The following is a 16948-nucleotide window of genomic DNA, read 5'->3' on the forward strand; positions in this document are numbered from 1 at the left end:
CACTCCCGGAGGAGGGTGTCCACTCTGCTACACCAGGAAGTCTTGGAGGACAGAACGCGCAAAGTGGCCATCCCTCCTCACCTCGGAATCTAAGCAGTAATGCTTCGCGAAAGTGTGGAGGGAGGCCCAAGTCGCGGCCCTGCAAATATCCTCAACAGGCACACCCCTAGACAAAGCAGATGTTGCAGACTTTGCTCTAGTTGAATGAGCTCTAATACCCTCAGGAGGGTCCTTACCCGCAAGGGAGTAGCAGATCTTGATGCACAGGATTATCCATCTGGAAAGAGTGCGCTTGTGCACCGCTCTGCCCTTCTTGCAGCCAGCAAAGCCAACAAACAGCTGGTCGTCCATCCGGAAGTCCTTAGTCCTGTCCAGATAGAAGGACACCGCCCGCTTAGGGTCCAGGCGATGCAGTCTCTCTTCCTCCTTAGACGGGTGAGGGAGAGGATAGAAGGTAGGAAGGGTAATGGACTGCCCAAGATGGAAAGGAGTCACCACCTTAGGCAGAAAAGCAGCCCTGGTCCTAAGAACCATCCTTTCTGCATGAATGGTCAGGAACGGGGGTTTGGAACTTAGAGCTTGAAGCTCACTTACCCTCCTTGCCGAGGTGATTGCAACGAGGAAAATAGTTTTAAAAGAGAGAAGCCTCAATGGACACTTGTGCAAGGGTTCGAAGGGAGAACCCATTAAAAAGGTCAGCACAAGATTCAAATCCCACTGAGGAATAATAAAAGGGGTAGGAAACATATTCACAAGACCCCTCAAGAATCTCACAACCACCGGAGACTTAAAGAGAGAAGGCTGATCCGGCAAACATAGAAACGCCGATAAGGCCGAAAGATAGCCCTTGACCGTGGACACAGCCAAACCTTGCCGCGCCAGATAAAGGGCAAACTGTAAAATATTAGACAAATGAGCCCTCAAAGGGTCAATATCCCTCTCCCTGCACCAAGAAACAAATTTTGTCCACCTATAGGAGTAAATGGACTTAGTGGTGTCACGCCTGGCAGAGAGAATGACATCCACCACCTCGTGTGGAAGAGAAAAAGAACTCAAGTTGCCCCGTTCAATCTCCAGGCATGAAGGTGTAATGTCTGGAGGTGGGGGTGTAGAACCTGCCCCTCCAACTGAGAGAGGAGGTCTGCCCTGTGAGGGAGACGGAGCGGCTGGTGAGAGGATAGGTGGAGTAGGTCCGAATACCACACCCTTCTCGGCCAATCCGGGGCGACCAAAATGACTTGGGCCCGGTCTTGACGAATCTTCCTCAGAACCCGAGGAATCAAAGGTATGGGGGGAAACGCGTAAAGGAGACGACCTTCCCAACTCAACTGAAACGCGTCCCCCAATGCTCCTTGCATCGGATACTGGAGACTGCAGAATGAAGGGCAGTGAGCATTCTCGCGAGTGGCGAAAAGATCCACCCGAGGAGTCCCCCACATCCGAAAGATGTTGCGAACAACCTCCGGGTGAAGCCTCCACTCGTGGCCGGCAGAAAACTGCCGACTGAGACTGTCCGCACGCACGTTCAGAACCCCGGCCAGATGATTTGCCACCAGACAAATCTGATGGTCCTGAACCCAGGACCAGAGACGCAGAGCCTCTCTGCAGAGACACTGCGACCCTACTCCTCCCTGCTTGTTGATGTACCACATCGCAGTCGTGTTGTCCGTTAGGACCTGGACCGAACGACCGCGAAGGGAAGGGAAGGGAGGAAGGCCTTGAGCGCCAAACGTATCGCCCTCAATTCCAGAAGGTTGATGTGAAACAACCTTTCTTCCGGAGACCAAAGACCCTTGACCTCCAGGTCTCCCAGATGAGCACCCCACCCGAGAGTGGATGCATCCGATATCACTGTGGCCACTGATGGAGGTAGCTGAAAAGGCTTTCCCTGTGACAGATTGCCTTCCACGCCCCACCAGGACAGGTCCGCTGCAGTTTCTCTGGAGATCCTCACAGACTCCCTGAGATCTCCGTTGTGCTGATACCACTGCCTGCGGAGGCACCACTGGAGCGCCCTCATGTGCCAGCGTGCATGACTGACCAACAGAATGCAAGAAGCCATCAGACCGAGCAGACGAAGGACCTTCAGGACTGGAACGACCGCTCCAGGAAAAAACAAAGGAATCATTTCCTGTATGTCGCGAATCCTTTGAGGTGGAGGGAATGCACGACATACAGAAGTGTCCAGTACTGCACCTATGAACAGGTTGCGCTGGGAGGGCACCAGGTGAGATTTGGGTACGTTTATCGAAAAACCCAACCTGTGTAACAACTGAGTTGTCTCCTGCAGATGATGGAGCACCATCTCCGGCGACTCTGCTTTGATCAGCCAGTCGTCTAGATAAGGGAATACAGGAATCCCTGACCTCCTGAGATGCGCCGCCACCACTGCCATCACCTTGGTGAAAACTCGAGGCGCAGTAGTAAGTCCAAACGGGAGGACCGCAAACTGATAGTGCTGCGATCCCACCGTAAAACGGAGATACTTCCTGTGCGACTTCAGGATTGGGATGTGAAAATACGCATCCTGCAAGTCGATCGACACCATCCAGTCTTCTTCCATCAGCGCCAGAAGAACCTGAGCAAGGGTGAGCATTTTGAACCTCTCCTGTTTGAGATAGAGGTTCAAAACCCTGAGATCCAGGATACGCCGAAGCCTGCCATCCTTCTTGGGAATCAAGAAATACCGGGAGTAGCACCCTTGACCCCTCTCCTGCTCTGGAACCACCTCTATCGCTCCCTTTCGAAACAGAGCCAGGACTTCCTCCTGCAGGAGAAGCAGGTGGTCCTCCGAGCAATAACCTTGGCAAGGAGGGTAATTGGGAGGGAACTCCTGAAAAGGAAGTGCATACCCATTCTCTACGAGATTGAGAACCCAAAGATCTGATGTAACCGATTCCCAATCTCGTAGAAAGTGAGTAAGCCGACCCCCTACTGGCCCTACATGATCCAGAATGGTGGATCTAGGGCTGCTTTGCTGATGCGGGTGGGGGTTGGGCATTATTGGAGGAAGTGGAGGAAGAGGAGACTTGACGTCCACGACCACGACCCCTCTGTCTACCTCTATAGGACTTATATAGAGGGTTCTGCTGCTGCTGCTGTTGTTGGCCCTGCTTGAAGGGACGAAAAGAAGATTTTCCAAAACCCTTGAATTTTCTGGCTGCAGACCCTCTCATCTGCAGACCCAACGATCTCGCAGTGGCACGGCTGTCTTTAAACCTTTCCAAGGCCACATCTGCCTTCTTACCAAAAAGGCCAGATCCTTCAAAGGGTAAGTCCAACAAAGTGGATTGTACATCCGCTGAGAAATCAGATGATTTTAACCATGCGGCACTCCTAGTTGCAATGGATGAGCCCATAATTCTGGCAACTGAATCCACAGTGTCCATGCCGCTTTGGATGACCATGCGGGCCGCAGCCCGAGTGTCAGAGATGACTTCATTAAAGTTTTTTCTATCCTCCTCAGGAAGTTTTGGTGACAACTGCTTCACTGAGTCCATCAGCGCGTGCACATATCTACCCAGAAGGCAAGTGGCATTTGACGACTTTAGAGCCATGCTCCCAGAAGAGAAAGTCTTCTTCGCAGCCTGATCCACTTTTTTTTGACTCTTTGTCAGCAGGCACTTGAGGGAAGGAGCCTGCCGCCCTATTAGAACAAGCCGCCTGAACCACAAGACTTTCCGGAGACGGATGCGTAGAAAGAAATGCAGGGTCATCAGGAGCCACCCTATAGCGCCTTGCAATAACCCTTGAAACTGCAGGAGCAGACAACGGCCTCTTCCAAATTTCCTTAATTGGATCTGACAAGGCATCAGTAAACGGCAAAGTTGGCTCCACAATTGAGGATGGAGAATGCAGGACTTCCGTGAGAATGTTGGGCTTGTACTCCACCGTGGGCAGCTTTAAGTTAAGAAGCTCAGCAGCCTTCCTAATAACCACATGATAAGGAGCCACGTCCCTTGATGGTGCATCAGAAGTCGAAGGCAGACCCCACTCGGGAGAGAGTTCCAGACCACTAGCATCCCGAAGCTCTTCGAAGTCATCACCATGATCAGGAAGCTCACCTTCCTCCACATCTGAACTCTCATCATCCTTTTGCTCGAGAAGACGCTGAGCTCTTCGCCTCGACCACTCCATTCGAATCGAAGTCGACGGATCCGGTAACGACTCCGACGGAGCCGGTTCCGACGTCGCTCGAGGAACCGAAGCAGGAGGACGAGAGTCAAGAACAGGTGTGGCACCTCGATCTCGACTGCGAGGTCGATCCGGAGTCGGCGAAGCCGCATGCGGAGTCGAGGACCTCGGTGGAGCCGTACCGAGCCAAGGTGAAACAGGCGCCGGCATGAAAGGCATAAATGGAGCAGGGGCATACGACTGAGGAATACCCAGGTTGTACGATAACGGACCCATGGGGCCACCAGGCGCTCCAGCGGGGTACATCGCCCTAGAATAAACTCCAAACATCGCATTGAGAAAATGCGAGGGATCCTGTCCAGGTCCAGGGAAGGAAGGGTACGGACCTACCGGATGTTGCAATGGAGGCCGACCCGACACATCCTCATCCTGACCTTCTGGATTCACAGGAGTCTCCGCCGAAGCCGGTTCTTGAACCACCTCCTCTTCTTCATGCTCCGAGGAAACCGGCTCCGGCGCCGGAGAACCCACTCTTGACATAGCAGGTGAAGGAGAGACAAAGTCCTTACGGTGTTTGTGAGACTTTCTCTTCGAGTCAGAGGAATCCTTCCCCGAATGATGTCTCGAACTGTGCTTCCTCCTCTTATGTTTTCTCCTCGAAGAGCTCGAAGCATGCCCGGAAGCCGACTTAGATCTAGACCTAGACCTTTCTCTGGACTTCGACTTCGCCTTGGACCTCGAACCAGCTCTGGACCTCGACGCCGATCTCGACCGAGACCTTTGCTTCGACTTCGATCTCCGTGACGTAGATCTCGAAAGTCGCCCAGAGTCCTTTTTCACCTTCGCCAAGAGCAACTTTGCTTCACGCTCCCGAAGCGCCTTCGGATTCATCTTGAAACAGGACTCGCAGTTCTTGACGTCGTGGCCCGATCCAAGACACCACAAACAATCCTTATGCGGGTCCGTGATAGACATCATGCGGGCACAAGACCTACATGGCTTAAAGCCTGTTTTCCTCGACGACATCTCCGGAGAAGAACAAAGTCGCAAGAGAGAAACAGTGACAAATAATAGTCAGAAAGATACTAGGTATCGCTGAAGATCCCGAAAACCGTTAGCGTCGGAGACGCGGAAAAAAGGGAACTGACGTCATCACGCCGGCGTGGGCCTAATATGGAGTCGGTGACGTCAGACGGAGTCGCGCGCGATGCCGTGCTCCTGTGACGTCGCCCACGACGGCGTGCTACGAAGAAAATTTCCGAACGTTGCTGACGCAAGGGGGATATTCACAAGGTGAGGAATCCACACGGCAGATGTATCTATCAGAAAGAGGTGCAGTTACTGCCAGCCTTGCTTCTCGTAAGCAAGGACTATAAACATGCTTGCACGTTTTCAAAACATAAATAACAAGCATTTGCAATGCAATAGGTCTCGCATTAGGAACTTTGAGCTATTGGAATTGTAAATGACAAATTTTGTATTTATGTGTTGGTTTTGAAAATAGCTAAATTAATAGCTTTGTCATTTACAATGCCAATAGTTTTAACTTTTGCAAATGTGACACCTATAGCATTTGTAATGCAATATGTGTTGTATTTACGTGACTTAGATGTATTGATATTACAAATAACAATGGCTTTTATTTTTTTTAATAATTAAAACTTAAATAAAAGTTCTTGTAATTTATAATGGTAATAGCTTAAACTTTTGTAAATAACTTTTGTGAAGATTATGTTCAGTGTATTTTATTGTGACGAAAATCCAAGAACAGAAGTGAAATATTAACATCTTTTTGTGACATTTGTAATAATGCTTGAAACATTGAGAGAACATATTTGAACCAGTTGTTGAATGGTTGCACAGATTGATTCTGTGGTAGCGCACAGTGATGTTGTGGTGGTGCTGAGTGAGAGCGATAAGACAGACAGACAGAGGGAGGGAGGGCGATAAGAGACAGACAGACAGAGGGAGGGAGGGCGATAAGACAGACAGAGGGAGGGAGGGCGACAGACACCCTATCTCGCTGACCGAGGTGCCCCACCTAGCAGCTCCAAATTTTCTTGTCCTAAGAGTTGCAAAATGTGGGGCATTTGGTGCCATGTATCAGGAAAAAAGACTGAATAGTGGGACGACTCTGCAGAGAACAAGATGGCTGGCCACCCTTGCAGCAAGGCAGGTTGATAATGTGTGTGGTACATAGATTGGTGAGTAATCTCTGATCTCAGATTGGAATAATCATAACATATCTTGAATGGGTTAGTATCCCTGCTGAAGACACTGTAGGTCACAGGTTTGCAATTGTGGAAATTGTTCGCTGGGGTAAAATATTTTATTGTGGAGATAGTTATGTAATGTGCAGGTCACAATTGCCAGTTCAAGTGAAGTGCCCAGCTGCAAATAGCACAAATACGTACAATTAATTATTTCCAGGTTTAGCACTCAGTTTTTTGTTCTTCTATGGTTAACATGAGTTCCATTGAGTTTGGTAGTATTGGTACATACGGGCGCAGGAACAGGTCTCGTTTAGCATATGGCTTTAATTGCCTATTGCAACCACTAACGTGCTCAATATAGGGTCATAGTATTTTGTGGCTGTTTACTCTGTGGTGTTGGCCCAACATTATGGCTTTGATAATATGAAAAAGTATTTAATTACTGCAAAAATAACCAGCTTAGATCTGTCAGCAATAGAAGTTGCTCTTTATGTCTGGGCGTGGTTTCAGACTCGAGACTCGCGCTCTCCCGAGGTGCACTCACTCACCTCTTCCCACTGTAAGTGGCTCTCTCTAGGTAACTCCCCTCCGAGATCTTAAAGTACAAGGCAGGCAAGTTGGCATTTAACTTAGGCAATCTGTACTGGAGCAAGAGATGATGTGATGGGGTTGGTCCCTAACACACTTTTGGCATAGGAATAGTCGTCCAGTCCTCCTTAATCGAGATGGCTTTCTTTTTTGCCAGCACAGCCACAGAAACATCATATTGCACTCGATGGAAAGACAACACTGTAAACGCATCACAGCAAAGTGATACCACACAGCCACAAACACGCACGCACGAAACCCACCTATACGTCACGCATAGACTTTGCCAGATAAGCTCTAAAATTTTGTAGCATTGGAGAAGAACATTTCTACATTTTTTAGTAGTCAAATGTAAGCAAAATGAGGGTCGAATCAGCCAAGAGAAGATAATTTGCTATGGGGCAACACTTGGTCATCAGAAAGGCATTATTTCACAGTTCATGCATACTGCGGGTGCATAAATGCTATTAAACAAGGAGCGGCTGAGCCGATGGGGGGAGGGAAAGTGAAAGCACGCGATTCGTGTGCTGTGCTGCCGGGTTCTCTGCCGAAGGAAGACAGGAGTTGGCACGCGCGGACAAGAGATGTGCACGCGCATGGAGTGCACATCTCCTGTCCGTGCATGCCACCTCCTGTCTCCCTTCGGCAGAGAAAGCGGAGACTATAGGCCTCGCCAAGGGAGCAGCGCATGCGCTGCTTTTCGCCAGGCCGAGACCTAAAAATCTTGATTGGGTCTCCAGCAAGGTGGGCAATTCCCTGGGGTAAGCAAGCAGAAAGCATTCCCCTCCCAATGCTTGACATTTAAACCTGGCTTTACCAAAATATGTTGGCGATAACATGCGAGAAAAACCCATATCAAAATGAGATATTATGTAAAGAATAAAGGGGACCCCTTAAGAGAGTACAAGGGCTTGCTATGGCAATCCCAAAGTGCTCGGCTAGAGGGTAGTGTGGTCGAGCAGCCTTAGGCTTAACTGAGGAGTGCAAGACATCTGAAAATACACACAATGGTCAATAAATGAGACACCACTCAAGGAGGAGATCCACCCCAATTTACAAAAATAGCAAGCATCTTTATACATGTTTGGGCATCAGTAGAAAATCGTTTAGGTAAGTGTGTTTTTAAATACGAATTTCCTTTCATTCAAAAAGTTGACAGTGCAATTTCTGGAGGCTGCAATGTTTTTCTATGGGAGGAAAAGTCAATACAGCATTCAGGTATAGTGCAGTGACTTAAGGGACCCTTCTCCAGGAGTTAGGGTGAGTGGTGGGCAAGGTCCAAGGCAGCACCAGCAGAACAGCACTTGCACCACTAGGGCAGCCGGGTGCATAGGAGCACAACAACGCCAGGAGTCCAATATTATTCTATACGAAACTGTTGAGGGCAAAAAGAGGCTGCAGGTTTTGACTGGGGGACCACTGAAACAGCGCAATTATACTTTCTATGGGTATTGCACAAAAGAAAACAATTCACATGAGAACAAGAGCAAGGATGCATTCATGTTGTTTATGTGGATTCAGCTTCTCCTGGAATAAAGAAAGACACAATGGGCTAGATGCATCATTGTAAGGTTTTGCGATTCCTTATTTGTGATTTTTAGGGAATCTCAAATAAGGAATCGCAAAATGGTATGCATGATTTTATTCGCATAATATTTGCGATTCGGTAATCGCAAACATTATGCGAATTCCTAATTGCGATTTCGCAAATCCCATTGATTCCTATGGGCCAAAAGGCCCATAGGAATGAATGGGAAGGCATTCACATTTTGCGAATTTCAAATTGCGATTCGCAAAATGTGAATGCAATTTCAAGGGTGCAGGGGGGGGGGGTTCAAAGAACCCCTTCCTGCACCCCTGAAATTGAATGTAATTGCAATTTACCCACACACACACACATAACCCAAGGCCATGTGTGTGTGTAAATGAAAACTTTCAAATATGCAACTAGTGCATGTTTGAAATTTTCGGTAAATTAACATAAAGTTCAACTTCATGCTAATTTACCCCTTCCAAATTGCGAATTCGCAATTCCAAAGTAATCATGCATTGCATTTAAGAAATCGCAAAATTGCTGTTTCTTAAATGCAATCGCAATTTAAGAAATCGCAATGAAATTGAGATTTCTTAAATTGCGAAAATGGCAAAATGCTTCATGCATCCCAAAAACGGGATTTGCATTCGCAAACGGCCGTAATGTGCCATTCGCACCGTTTGCGAATGCAAAAACCCTTGATGCATCTAGTCCAATATGTGAAGCAAGATGGCAACTAGACATTAGCCACTTGAAATACAGGTCTACATCAGCTATAGTTGACCTAAACGTGAGCAATACACAATCTGTACTTTTGTGTGTTGCCACCGCTGAGGCTTCCCTAAAACGGTCTACAGACTTGGGTATCACCTATGCTAATATCCTCCAATTACAACTGTGCACCCTCTTTCCACAACCTCATATACTGACCTGGAAAGTATGGAATCTTTTTTCCGTTCAGGCAGTACTCCACGCCTACTTTAATCTCTTCCAACCCATCCAGGATATCCAGCTTGGTCAGAGCAATCCTGCAGAAAACACAATAGAGTTAACCAGTGTTTTTTTTAATCCTGTAAGCACCACTGTCCTACATTAGCACCAAAGAGAAGGAAACGCTCAAAGCAACTGGTAGAGAGACCAAGGTGCCCCAGAAGAGCCCTGCCATGATTACACAACTCTGACTGGATGCAGAAACAAGAACTTTAGAAAGGATTATTTGGCAGACGAAGGAGTGATGGAAATGAGTTCCGTAAACCAAGATCTGACTAGAATAAAGTTTTTACTGAGATTTAGGGAAATCGCAATGAATTAACCAAGGGTAAACCAAAGAGTATCAGCTGCAGTGCAAATTTGTCAGAAAGAGAAAGTCCAAGGAGTAACCCATTGTTCAGACACCCCAGGATATTGCGGCATAGATTTGCAAATTTTGCAGCACAAAAAGTGAAATTTTGCGGTACAAAAAGTGACATTTTGCTGCCATTCTTTCGGCACTTTATTTTACTTGTAATCATTACTTTTCTGTCTTAAATCAATGGAAACTGTTTAAGCAGAGTATTCCACTTTCAAATAGGCATGTTTAAAAAGTGTCTGAGAGTATTAGTTTGCTATGCCAAGTCCCCAAGTCCTGTAATGGCTTGCAGCAACATTTTTCCCATGTTGCTGGCAGGCAATCAGAGAACCTGCAGGACTCCGATTTCCGCAGGAGCAATACGGCCCAAGGGAAATAAAAATCCCTGAGCCAATCGTAACGCTCTACTTTTAAATTTGTGGTCCCGCAATAGTCTAAGACACTCTTGCATGACTAAATTCACCCCTGCTGGGTTCCGAAACAAGAATAGAGGGGATGCGTTGGTGCTCAATGCGGTCTACTCTAGTCTCAGAACGGGGTGTAGGCACCCCTTCCATGACCGGTAGTTTACGACCTACCACAAACTAGCATTTTGGGTGAAAGTCCGGGTCTTGCGGTAGATTCCGATCATTTGTTATTCACGATAGGCAATAAATTAAGGCCTTCCAGCCCTTGCATCTGTTTGCTAGAAATTGTGGAAGGTGACAGCTACATTTCATGCTTTGTAAGAGACTGAGTGAGAGTGCTGTGGAAATACACAGCCCGTGAGTGGACAGAGAGAGGGCAGGAGGTGAGCCCACGAGTGGAGCGCGCACGCTTGAGAGAGCAGTCTGCTCATTTCCAAGCACTGCACTCATGCGTGTGGCGCGCCGCTGCGAGCTCCCGCAAGGTGGACGCCGCCACAAGCAAGAGTGCAGTGCTTGAAAATGAGCAGAGCGAAAGCTAAAGGCCCTCCTATGCAGAGCATGCAAGCTGCGTAGGCGAGACCTAAAAAGAAAAAAAAATAGATAGCAGAAACTCCTGTTGTCGCTTATGGGGAGGGCTGCCCTTTACAAAATGAAATGTATTCACATCCTATAAAACTCATTTGAGGTTCTGGATTTCTTCTTCAAAAACAGTGGACACAGTGACCAGGACGCCATTATAGGATGGGGAAACTCCAAGAATAACCCTGCCTACGCCGACTACGAAATGCCTAGAGTGTGGAATTGCTTCCCCCAGTCTGCATCCAGGAGGATTCTGGACACTGGTGGGAGCGTGGCCATTATCCTCCTGGACCTCAGCGCCGCGTTCGATACGGTGAACCATGATCCCCCTCCTGGCCCGCCTTAACAACTTGGGAGTCACGGGGAGCGCCTCGAGTTGGCTCAAATCCTTCCTGGAGGGAAGGGCCTTCAAGGTGTTCGAGGAAAACATCTCCTCGTGCCCGGTACCATTGCAGTGTGGGGTCCCGCAGGGATCTTCCCTGAGCCCCACGCTGTTTAATGTGTACATGGCTCCCCTGGCGGGACTAGTGGCACCATTCGGGATCCAGCTGGTGAGCTACGCTGATGACACCCAGCTTGTGGTCTCCTTGAACAGGAACGGGTCCTCCTCTGTTAATCTGAGGATGTGCCTTGAGGCGGTCGCGGGATGGATGGACCAGTCTCAGTTAACCCCTTAAGTGCTGCCTCGGTGCATTGGCCGACAGCAGCACTACCTCCCCAGTGCTGCGCACGACCATTGGACGTCCATTCAGCACTAGTTCCAATGGACAGCGCAGCACTGGGGAGGAATGTTTAATAGCATCTATGAGGTTAAAGCTAAATGGAGGAAAAACGGAGGTGATGCTCTTGGGGAAGGGAGCCTCCTTCGATAACTCAGAGGCTTGGCCACTCTGTATGGGATTAGGACCATTGCCGAAACCAGAGATCAAGAGCCTCGGTTTCTGGCTTGACACAGAGCTTTCCTTCCGTTATCAGGCTAGGAAAACCACGGCCACTTGTTTTGGATTATTAAGGATGATCCGTAAGATCCTCCCCCTGTTACCGGAGGCAGCAAAAAGGACACTTGTCCAATCTCTGGTTCTATCAAGGATAGATTATGGCAATGCCATCTACCTGGGCGCCCCTGCAGGGGTAATCCAGCGGCTCCAGATCGCACAAAATTTTGCAGCTAGAATCCTGACAGGCACTGGCCCTAGGATGTCAGCTAAACCGGCCCTGAAGAAGCTCCACTGGCTCCCAGTGAGGGAACGGATTTCTTTTAAGGCCTTATGTATTACACATAGGGTCATGCATGGACAGGGTCCGGTCATTTTGAGGACCTTGATTAGGCCCTATAAGTCCCGGAGAGACCTGCGCTCAGATGATCAGAATTTAGCTGAGATCCCGAGAGTCCGTAGATCTAGGACCGGGGGTCGTCTCTTTTCTCTGAACGCAGCCAGGCTGAGGAATTCGCTCCCCCCCCCCCCTCCGACATGAACCCAACCTGCTGATCTTTAGAAGGAAATTGAAGACCTGGCTTTTCAGCAGAGTATAAAGCTAGATTTATACAGTGATGTAAATAGCTCCTGATCCCGTCGCTGTGTACTCTCTGGGCTCCGTACAGCGCTGGGATGCTCCTGAGTAGCCATGCGCTATATAAGAGTCTGAAAATAAAAAAATAATAATCTCTACTACTAGGCAACACAGCTCCACTTGGTCAATGATTGGGCTTTCTCATCACAACAGGAGCCATGGCTATTGGCAGACAAGCGAGCGATGGACCTGGAGGGCTACATCTGTTGCATATATAGGGCAGGAAGAAGTTACATCCTTCTCTTCAAACAGCGATTGAAATCTGGAAAAAAAGCAACAAATGCTCTAGGGTGGAAGAGTAAAGCCATGCTCGAAACCCAATCACTTGCTAGGGTACAAGTGATAGGTCATAAGAAATGGAACCTACTTTGTTTATCGAAGGTGGGTGATGGATGGTCCGATGGTAAATTTATACCCTTTTCCAAACTGCAAGATAACGAGATGGCAGGTAACCCATACCTCCGATACCTGCAACTGTCATAACTTTCTTATGAAGTTGGTGAGGGCGATCTCGTAAGCAGGGGCAGCTGCTCCGCTGAGGCGGAGCAGCGTTGCCCCACTGATCTCAGAGCAGTGGAAAAGGGAAAATAAAGCGATAATAGCAAGGTTATCATCATTTTATTTTTCTCTTCTGCGGGGCTGATAGCTCAGGGAGGAGAAGTGGACTGCACACTAAGCTGGCAGAACTGCTTGGCTGGCCGTCTCGGACACAATCCACTCCGGTCAGACTACTAAGCAGCTCTGATCGTCCTGAGCCCAGGACTAGAGTTGCAGAGCTTCTCAGAAGAGCTGCAACCCGACTTCCACTTGTCTGTTTATAAATTACATTGCAGGCGTGTTGTCCAGAAAGATCTGACCTCAAGGGAGGAAGGCCTTTAGCACCAGATGTATCGCCAGTAATTTCAACAGCTTGATGTGCAACATCTGCTCTATTAGAGACCAGAGGCCTCTGATCTCCAACCTCTCCAGACGGGCTCCCCCACCCTAGGGTGAAGACACTCGTGATCTCTAGTCACCGGAGAGAGGGTGAATCTGTTTTCCTTATGTAAGCTGTACACAGTGCACACACACACACACACACACACACAGATCAGCTGGAAGTCACTGGAGACTTTGCACAAGCTTCCCGCACAACAGAAATCTCCACAGCTGTATCAAAGGATGATACCCATCCTCCAAAAGTTTGTGATTTTTTGGGTAAGGGGGGGGGGGGGATGAGGGCTAGGTTGCTTCCCTGGAGTGGTTGGGGAGAGGACAAAGAGGAGGAGGTGGGTAGGGAGCAGGATAGCTCGTGTTCGACGTTTGCCTCCTCTTCTATATTGCTTGTAGAGGAGTTAACGGTCAACAGCTTCAAAAAGAAAAGCCCCTGCGGAAGTCACGAAAATTGAAAACAGAGGTCAGTCTCTGGGTTGTATTCGAAGAACAACAGAGCAGGCCGTGGCTTTACTGTCCTTAAATCTCTCCAGTGCAGAGAAGGCATTGGAGAGGAGATCAATCAAAAAGGAGTTCCATTAGTACCAACTGTATGTATGGTGAAAATCCCGAATTTCTTAACCAGTAGAGCATAGGGAGACTGATGTCCTCATAGCTCTTACCACCGATTTAGCAGAATCCAGGCCAGACTATCACCTGCTTTGTGGCAGCATTACTATCTCCAATCAGCTCTGTGATATTCGGAGATGGTGGTGTTGTGTGGTGTGCCAGTGGCGTTGTTTGCAGCACCAGAAAAGTGTCTAGCTCAGAGGAAGAATGCATGATGACCAAAAGATGTGGCGTCACTCTCAGCATTGATACCGTTAATATATTTGGAGTAGGAGTTACATTTTTAAAAGTCTCGGGGGCAATGGTGCGAAGGGAGTCTGGTGGTAGGACAAATGCAAACCTCCTAAGAGTAGGCTACAGGACCATTGAGGCCATCCACCACACCAGAAGGGACCATGGCTCTGCAGAAGATGCTGAACATAGTGTTCAGAAAGGCGGATGGATTTGTCCCAGGTGTTGGAAACTCTGGGTACAGGTGATGCAGCTAGGGCCTTGGAGACGGTGCAGCAGGCGGTCGAGTGCCCGACCAGGCTCAGAGTCAGACCGAGACAAATGTTCCAGATCTTCCGTTTGTTCTTCCGTTGGTTCTTGGTCCAACGCTGGGTGTAGTTAAAGGTCGTGGTTACTTGCTTGGTGACATGTGGCGGCACGATTCATGCCCCCTCTTTTTCATATGCTTCTTTCTAGAGTATTTTGATGCAGGAGGTGACTCTGGTGTCTTCAACGTCAATCGAGATTTAAGCACCCACGCCGGTCTTCCCTCTCTGGCCATAAACATTTTGGCCTCTCATTACTTGAGTGCTTGGGCATGCATATCTTTTTTTTTTTTTTACACAGTGCACAGGTAAATCACATTATGGTCAGATGCCTAGGACCACCCGCATATGTTGTAAGAGTCCATAACAGACATCTGCCCAGCATAGTCCTGACAAGATTTGAATGCAGACTGCGTATTCGCAACATTTCAAAGGAAAACTGCACCAAATAGTTTATTCAAGAAAAATCCTCCACATCATTGACACTTCTGAGGCTCTACTACACGTCCATGGTGCAGAAAAAAGGAGAATGGACATGCTAACTGAATGACTTTCAAGCTCCAGTAACCTCACAAGACGTCATGCGTGGTACCAGGTGGAGCTGGCACCCCTTACAAAAGTAGAGGTATTGAAGAGTTTCCGGAACCATACAGGGACCTGGGATATTTAAAAGGGGAGGAATCCACAGGTAGTTTTTATTATAACACTCAAATTAGACAAATAAAGTAGCCAGATCCTACTATTTTAGGGAGTATAACTCATTATTTTACCTACCAGTACATAAAACACATTTTAAAAAGATAACGCTGCAAATAGGCTGAATCTTATTGTTGTGATAAAATGTACACCATCATAGGCGAAGTCATGGGTTCTAAAGGACACCTGCTATCACGGTACTACATATACTGCCGATAATCACCGACTACCGAAGGTTCTGTCTAAACCAACCAAAGAGAGTGGCAGATCAAATTAGAGATTAAAAATTTCCACTGTGCTATTTAAGTTAGATAAAGCTAAATGGTTTTTTTACTACCCTTACCACTGATAATCGGCTGCCACTGGGGCTTCAATCCACAGCTAGCTCAAACACAGATTCAAATTTGCATTTTTTGATCTCAGGGGCCAAGCTCAACTTCTCATCCGTTATAAGCAATTCGGTCTCGAAGTGCTTTAAAATACTTAAGGACTGTACAATATCAGGCAGCAGTAAATGTCATGCAAACGATACAAGGGTATACAGGATTACATATGTTCAGACACTGTTAGCTGCAGGGGGAAACACTTCTCTTTGAAGAAGTTCTCCTACTGCAGGCACGACATCCTTTGGTGCCTTCTTTACCCCCGCCATCCACCCAGTTGTCCGTGCCTTCTCCTCCGCCCGCCCTCCCATTGTCTGTGCTGTCCCACCCTCCCGCCTGCCCATTGTCGGTACCTTCTCCCCGCCCTCCCTCCCGCTGTCCGTGATGCCTACCATTTGCAATGCAATAGGTCTCAATAAATGTGAGACCTATTGCATTACAATTGCTTGTTTGTCCCTGCCACACTGAGTAAAAATGCTTACGCGCTGAATCCGTTGATCATGTGGGCATATCGAACGAGGACCAGGTCCAGCCAACCACAACGCCGCTTCCTCCCTGTAGTCACCCCAAACTCCCGGCCGTGCGATTGCAACAGATCACCAATGGCCTGTGGATGGTAGAAGAAAAAAAACTTGACTACCAAAGGAGTTTAGAGCATCGAAAGATCTTCTTGAGAATGTATGTGATACTTCTCCCAAAAGGCTGCTGTGCAATAGCAAAATCTTAAGAGAATGGACAACATCCACACAGCCTTGTGTGCTGCACAAGCTCCCAGCCCTTCCTCTAACAAGACAGGGACAATAGGCACTCACGTTAGTCTGCTCTGTTGGGAAGGCTCCCACTCCAACCCGGGTAGTGTAGGCCTTGACAACCCCATACACCTTCCCAATGTATCGAGGTGGGATCCCGAGGCCTGTACAGACTCCGCCCACCGTACAGTTGGAGGAGGTGACAAAGGGATAGGTGCCTGCAAGCAAGGAAACAGAACAGGATTAAGCAAAAAAAAAAAGAAAGTAAATAAAAGTTTTTAAAGTTAAAAACAAATGTATCTTCTCTGTGCTCAGCAGGGTATCTCAACAAACAAGACAAGAAATTACATTAGAAGTAGAAAGTCGAATAGTGGATCTCTTACCAAAATCTATATCTAACAGAGCTGCGTTGGCCCCCTCTACTAAGATCTTTTTCGGGGGTCCATGCAAGGCTTGGTACATGAAGTAAACACCGTCCTTCACAAGGGGTTTTATCCTCTCAGCATACTCCTGGAAATCGAATGCAATATTACTGAGCAAGCGAAATAAGAGATGTGCAGGATTAACAAGTGCAACATAGGAGGTATTTTTCCACAAAAAAAGACACGGGCCCTTGACATATATATTTGTCCAAGCCATTTACCCCTATTATATCAGTATGGATACA

At 47.9% G+C, this 16948-nt stretch overlaps 1 protein-coding gene across 1 annotated transcript in view; it reads right to left on the minus strand.

Moving 5' to 3' along the window:
* Positions 1-16948, minus strand: part of LOC147691809 (adenylosuccinate synthetase isozyme 2-like) — a 96904-nt gene that overhangs the window by 46313 nt on the left and 33643 nt on the right. Inside the window, exons 8-11 of the mRNA XM_086938105.1 lie at positions 16665-16791; positions 16345-16499; positions 16015-16139; positions 9400-9497 (exon numbers count right to left, since the gene is read on the minus strand). Of these exons, the coding sequence (XP_086794231.1) occupies positions 9400-9497; positions 16015-16139; positions 16345-16499; positions 16665-16791 (505 nt within the window). The remainder of the gene's footprint in view (positions 1-9399; positions 9498-16014; positions 16140-16344; positions 16500-16664; positions 16792-16948) is intronic.

Source organism: Lissotriton vulgaris, chromosome 9 (assembly GCF_964263255.1).
Source record: "Lissotriton vulgaris chromosome 9, aLisVul1.2, whole genome shotgun sequence".
Taxonomy (NCBI): domain Eukaryota; kingdom Metazoa; phylum Chordata; class Amphibia; order Caudata; family Salamandridae; genus Lissotriton; species Lissotriton vulgaris.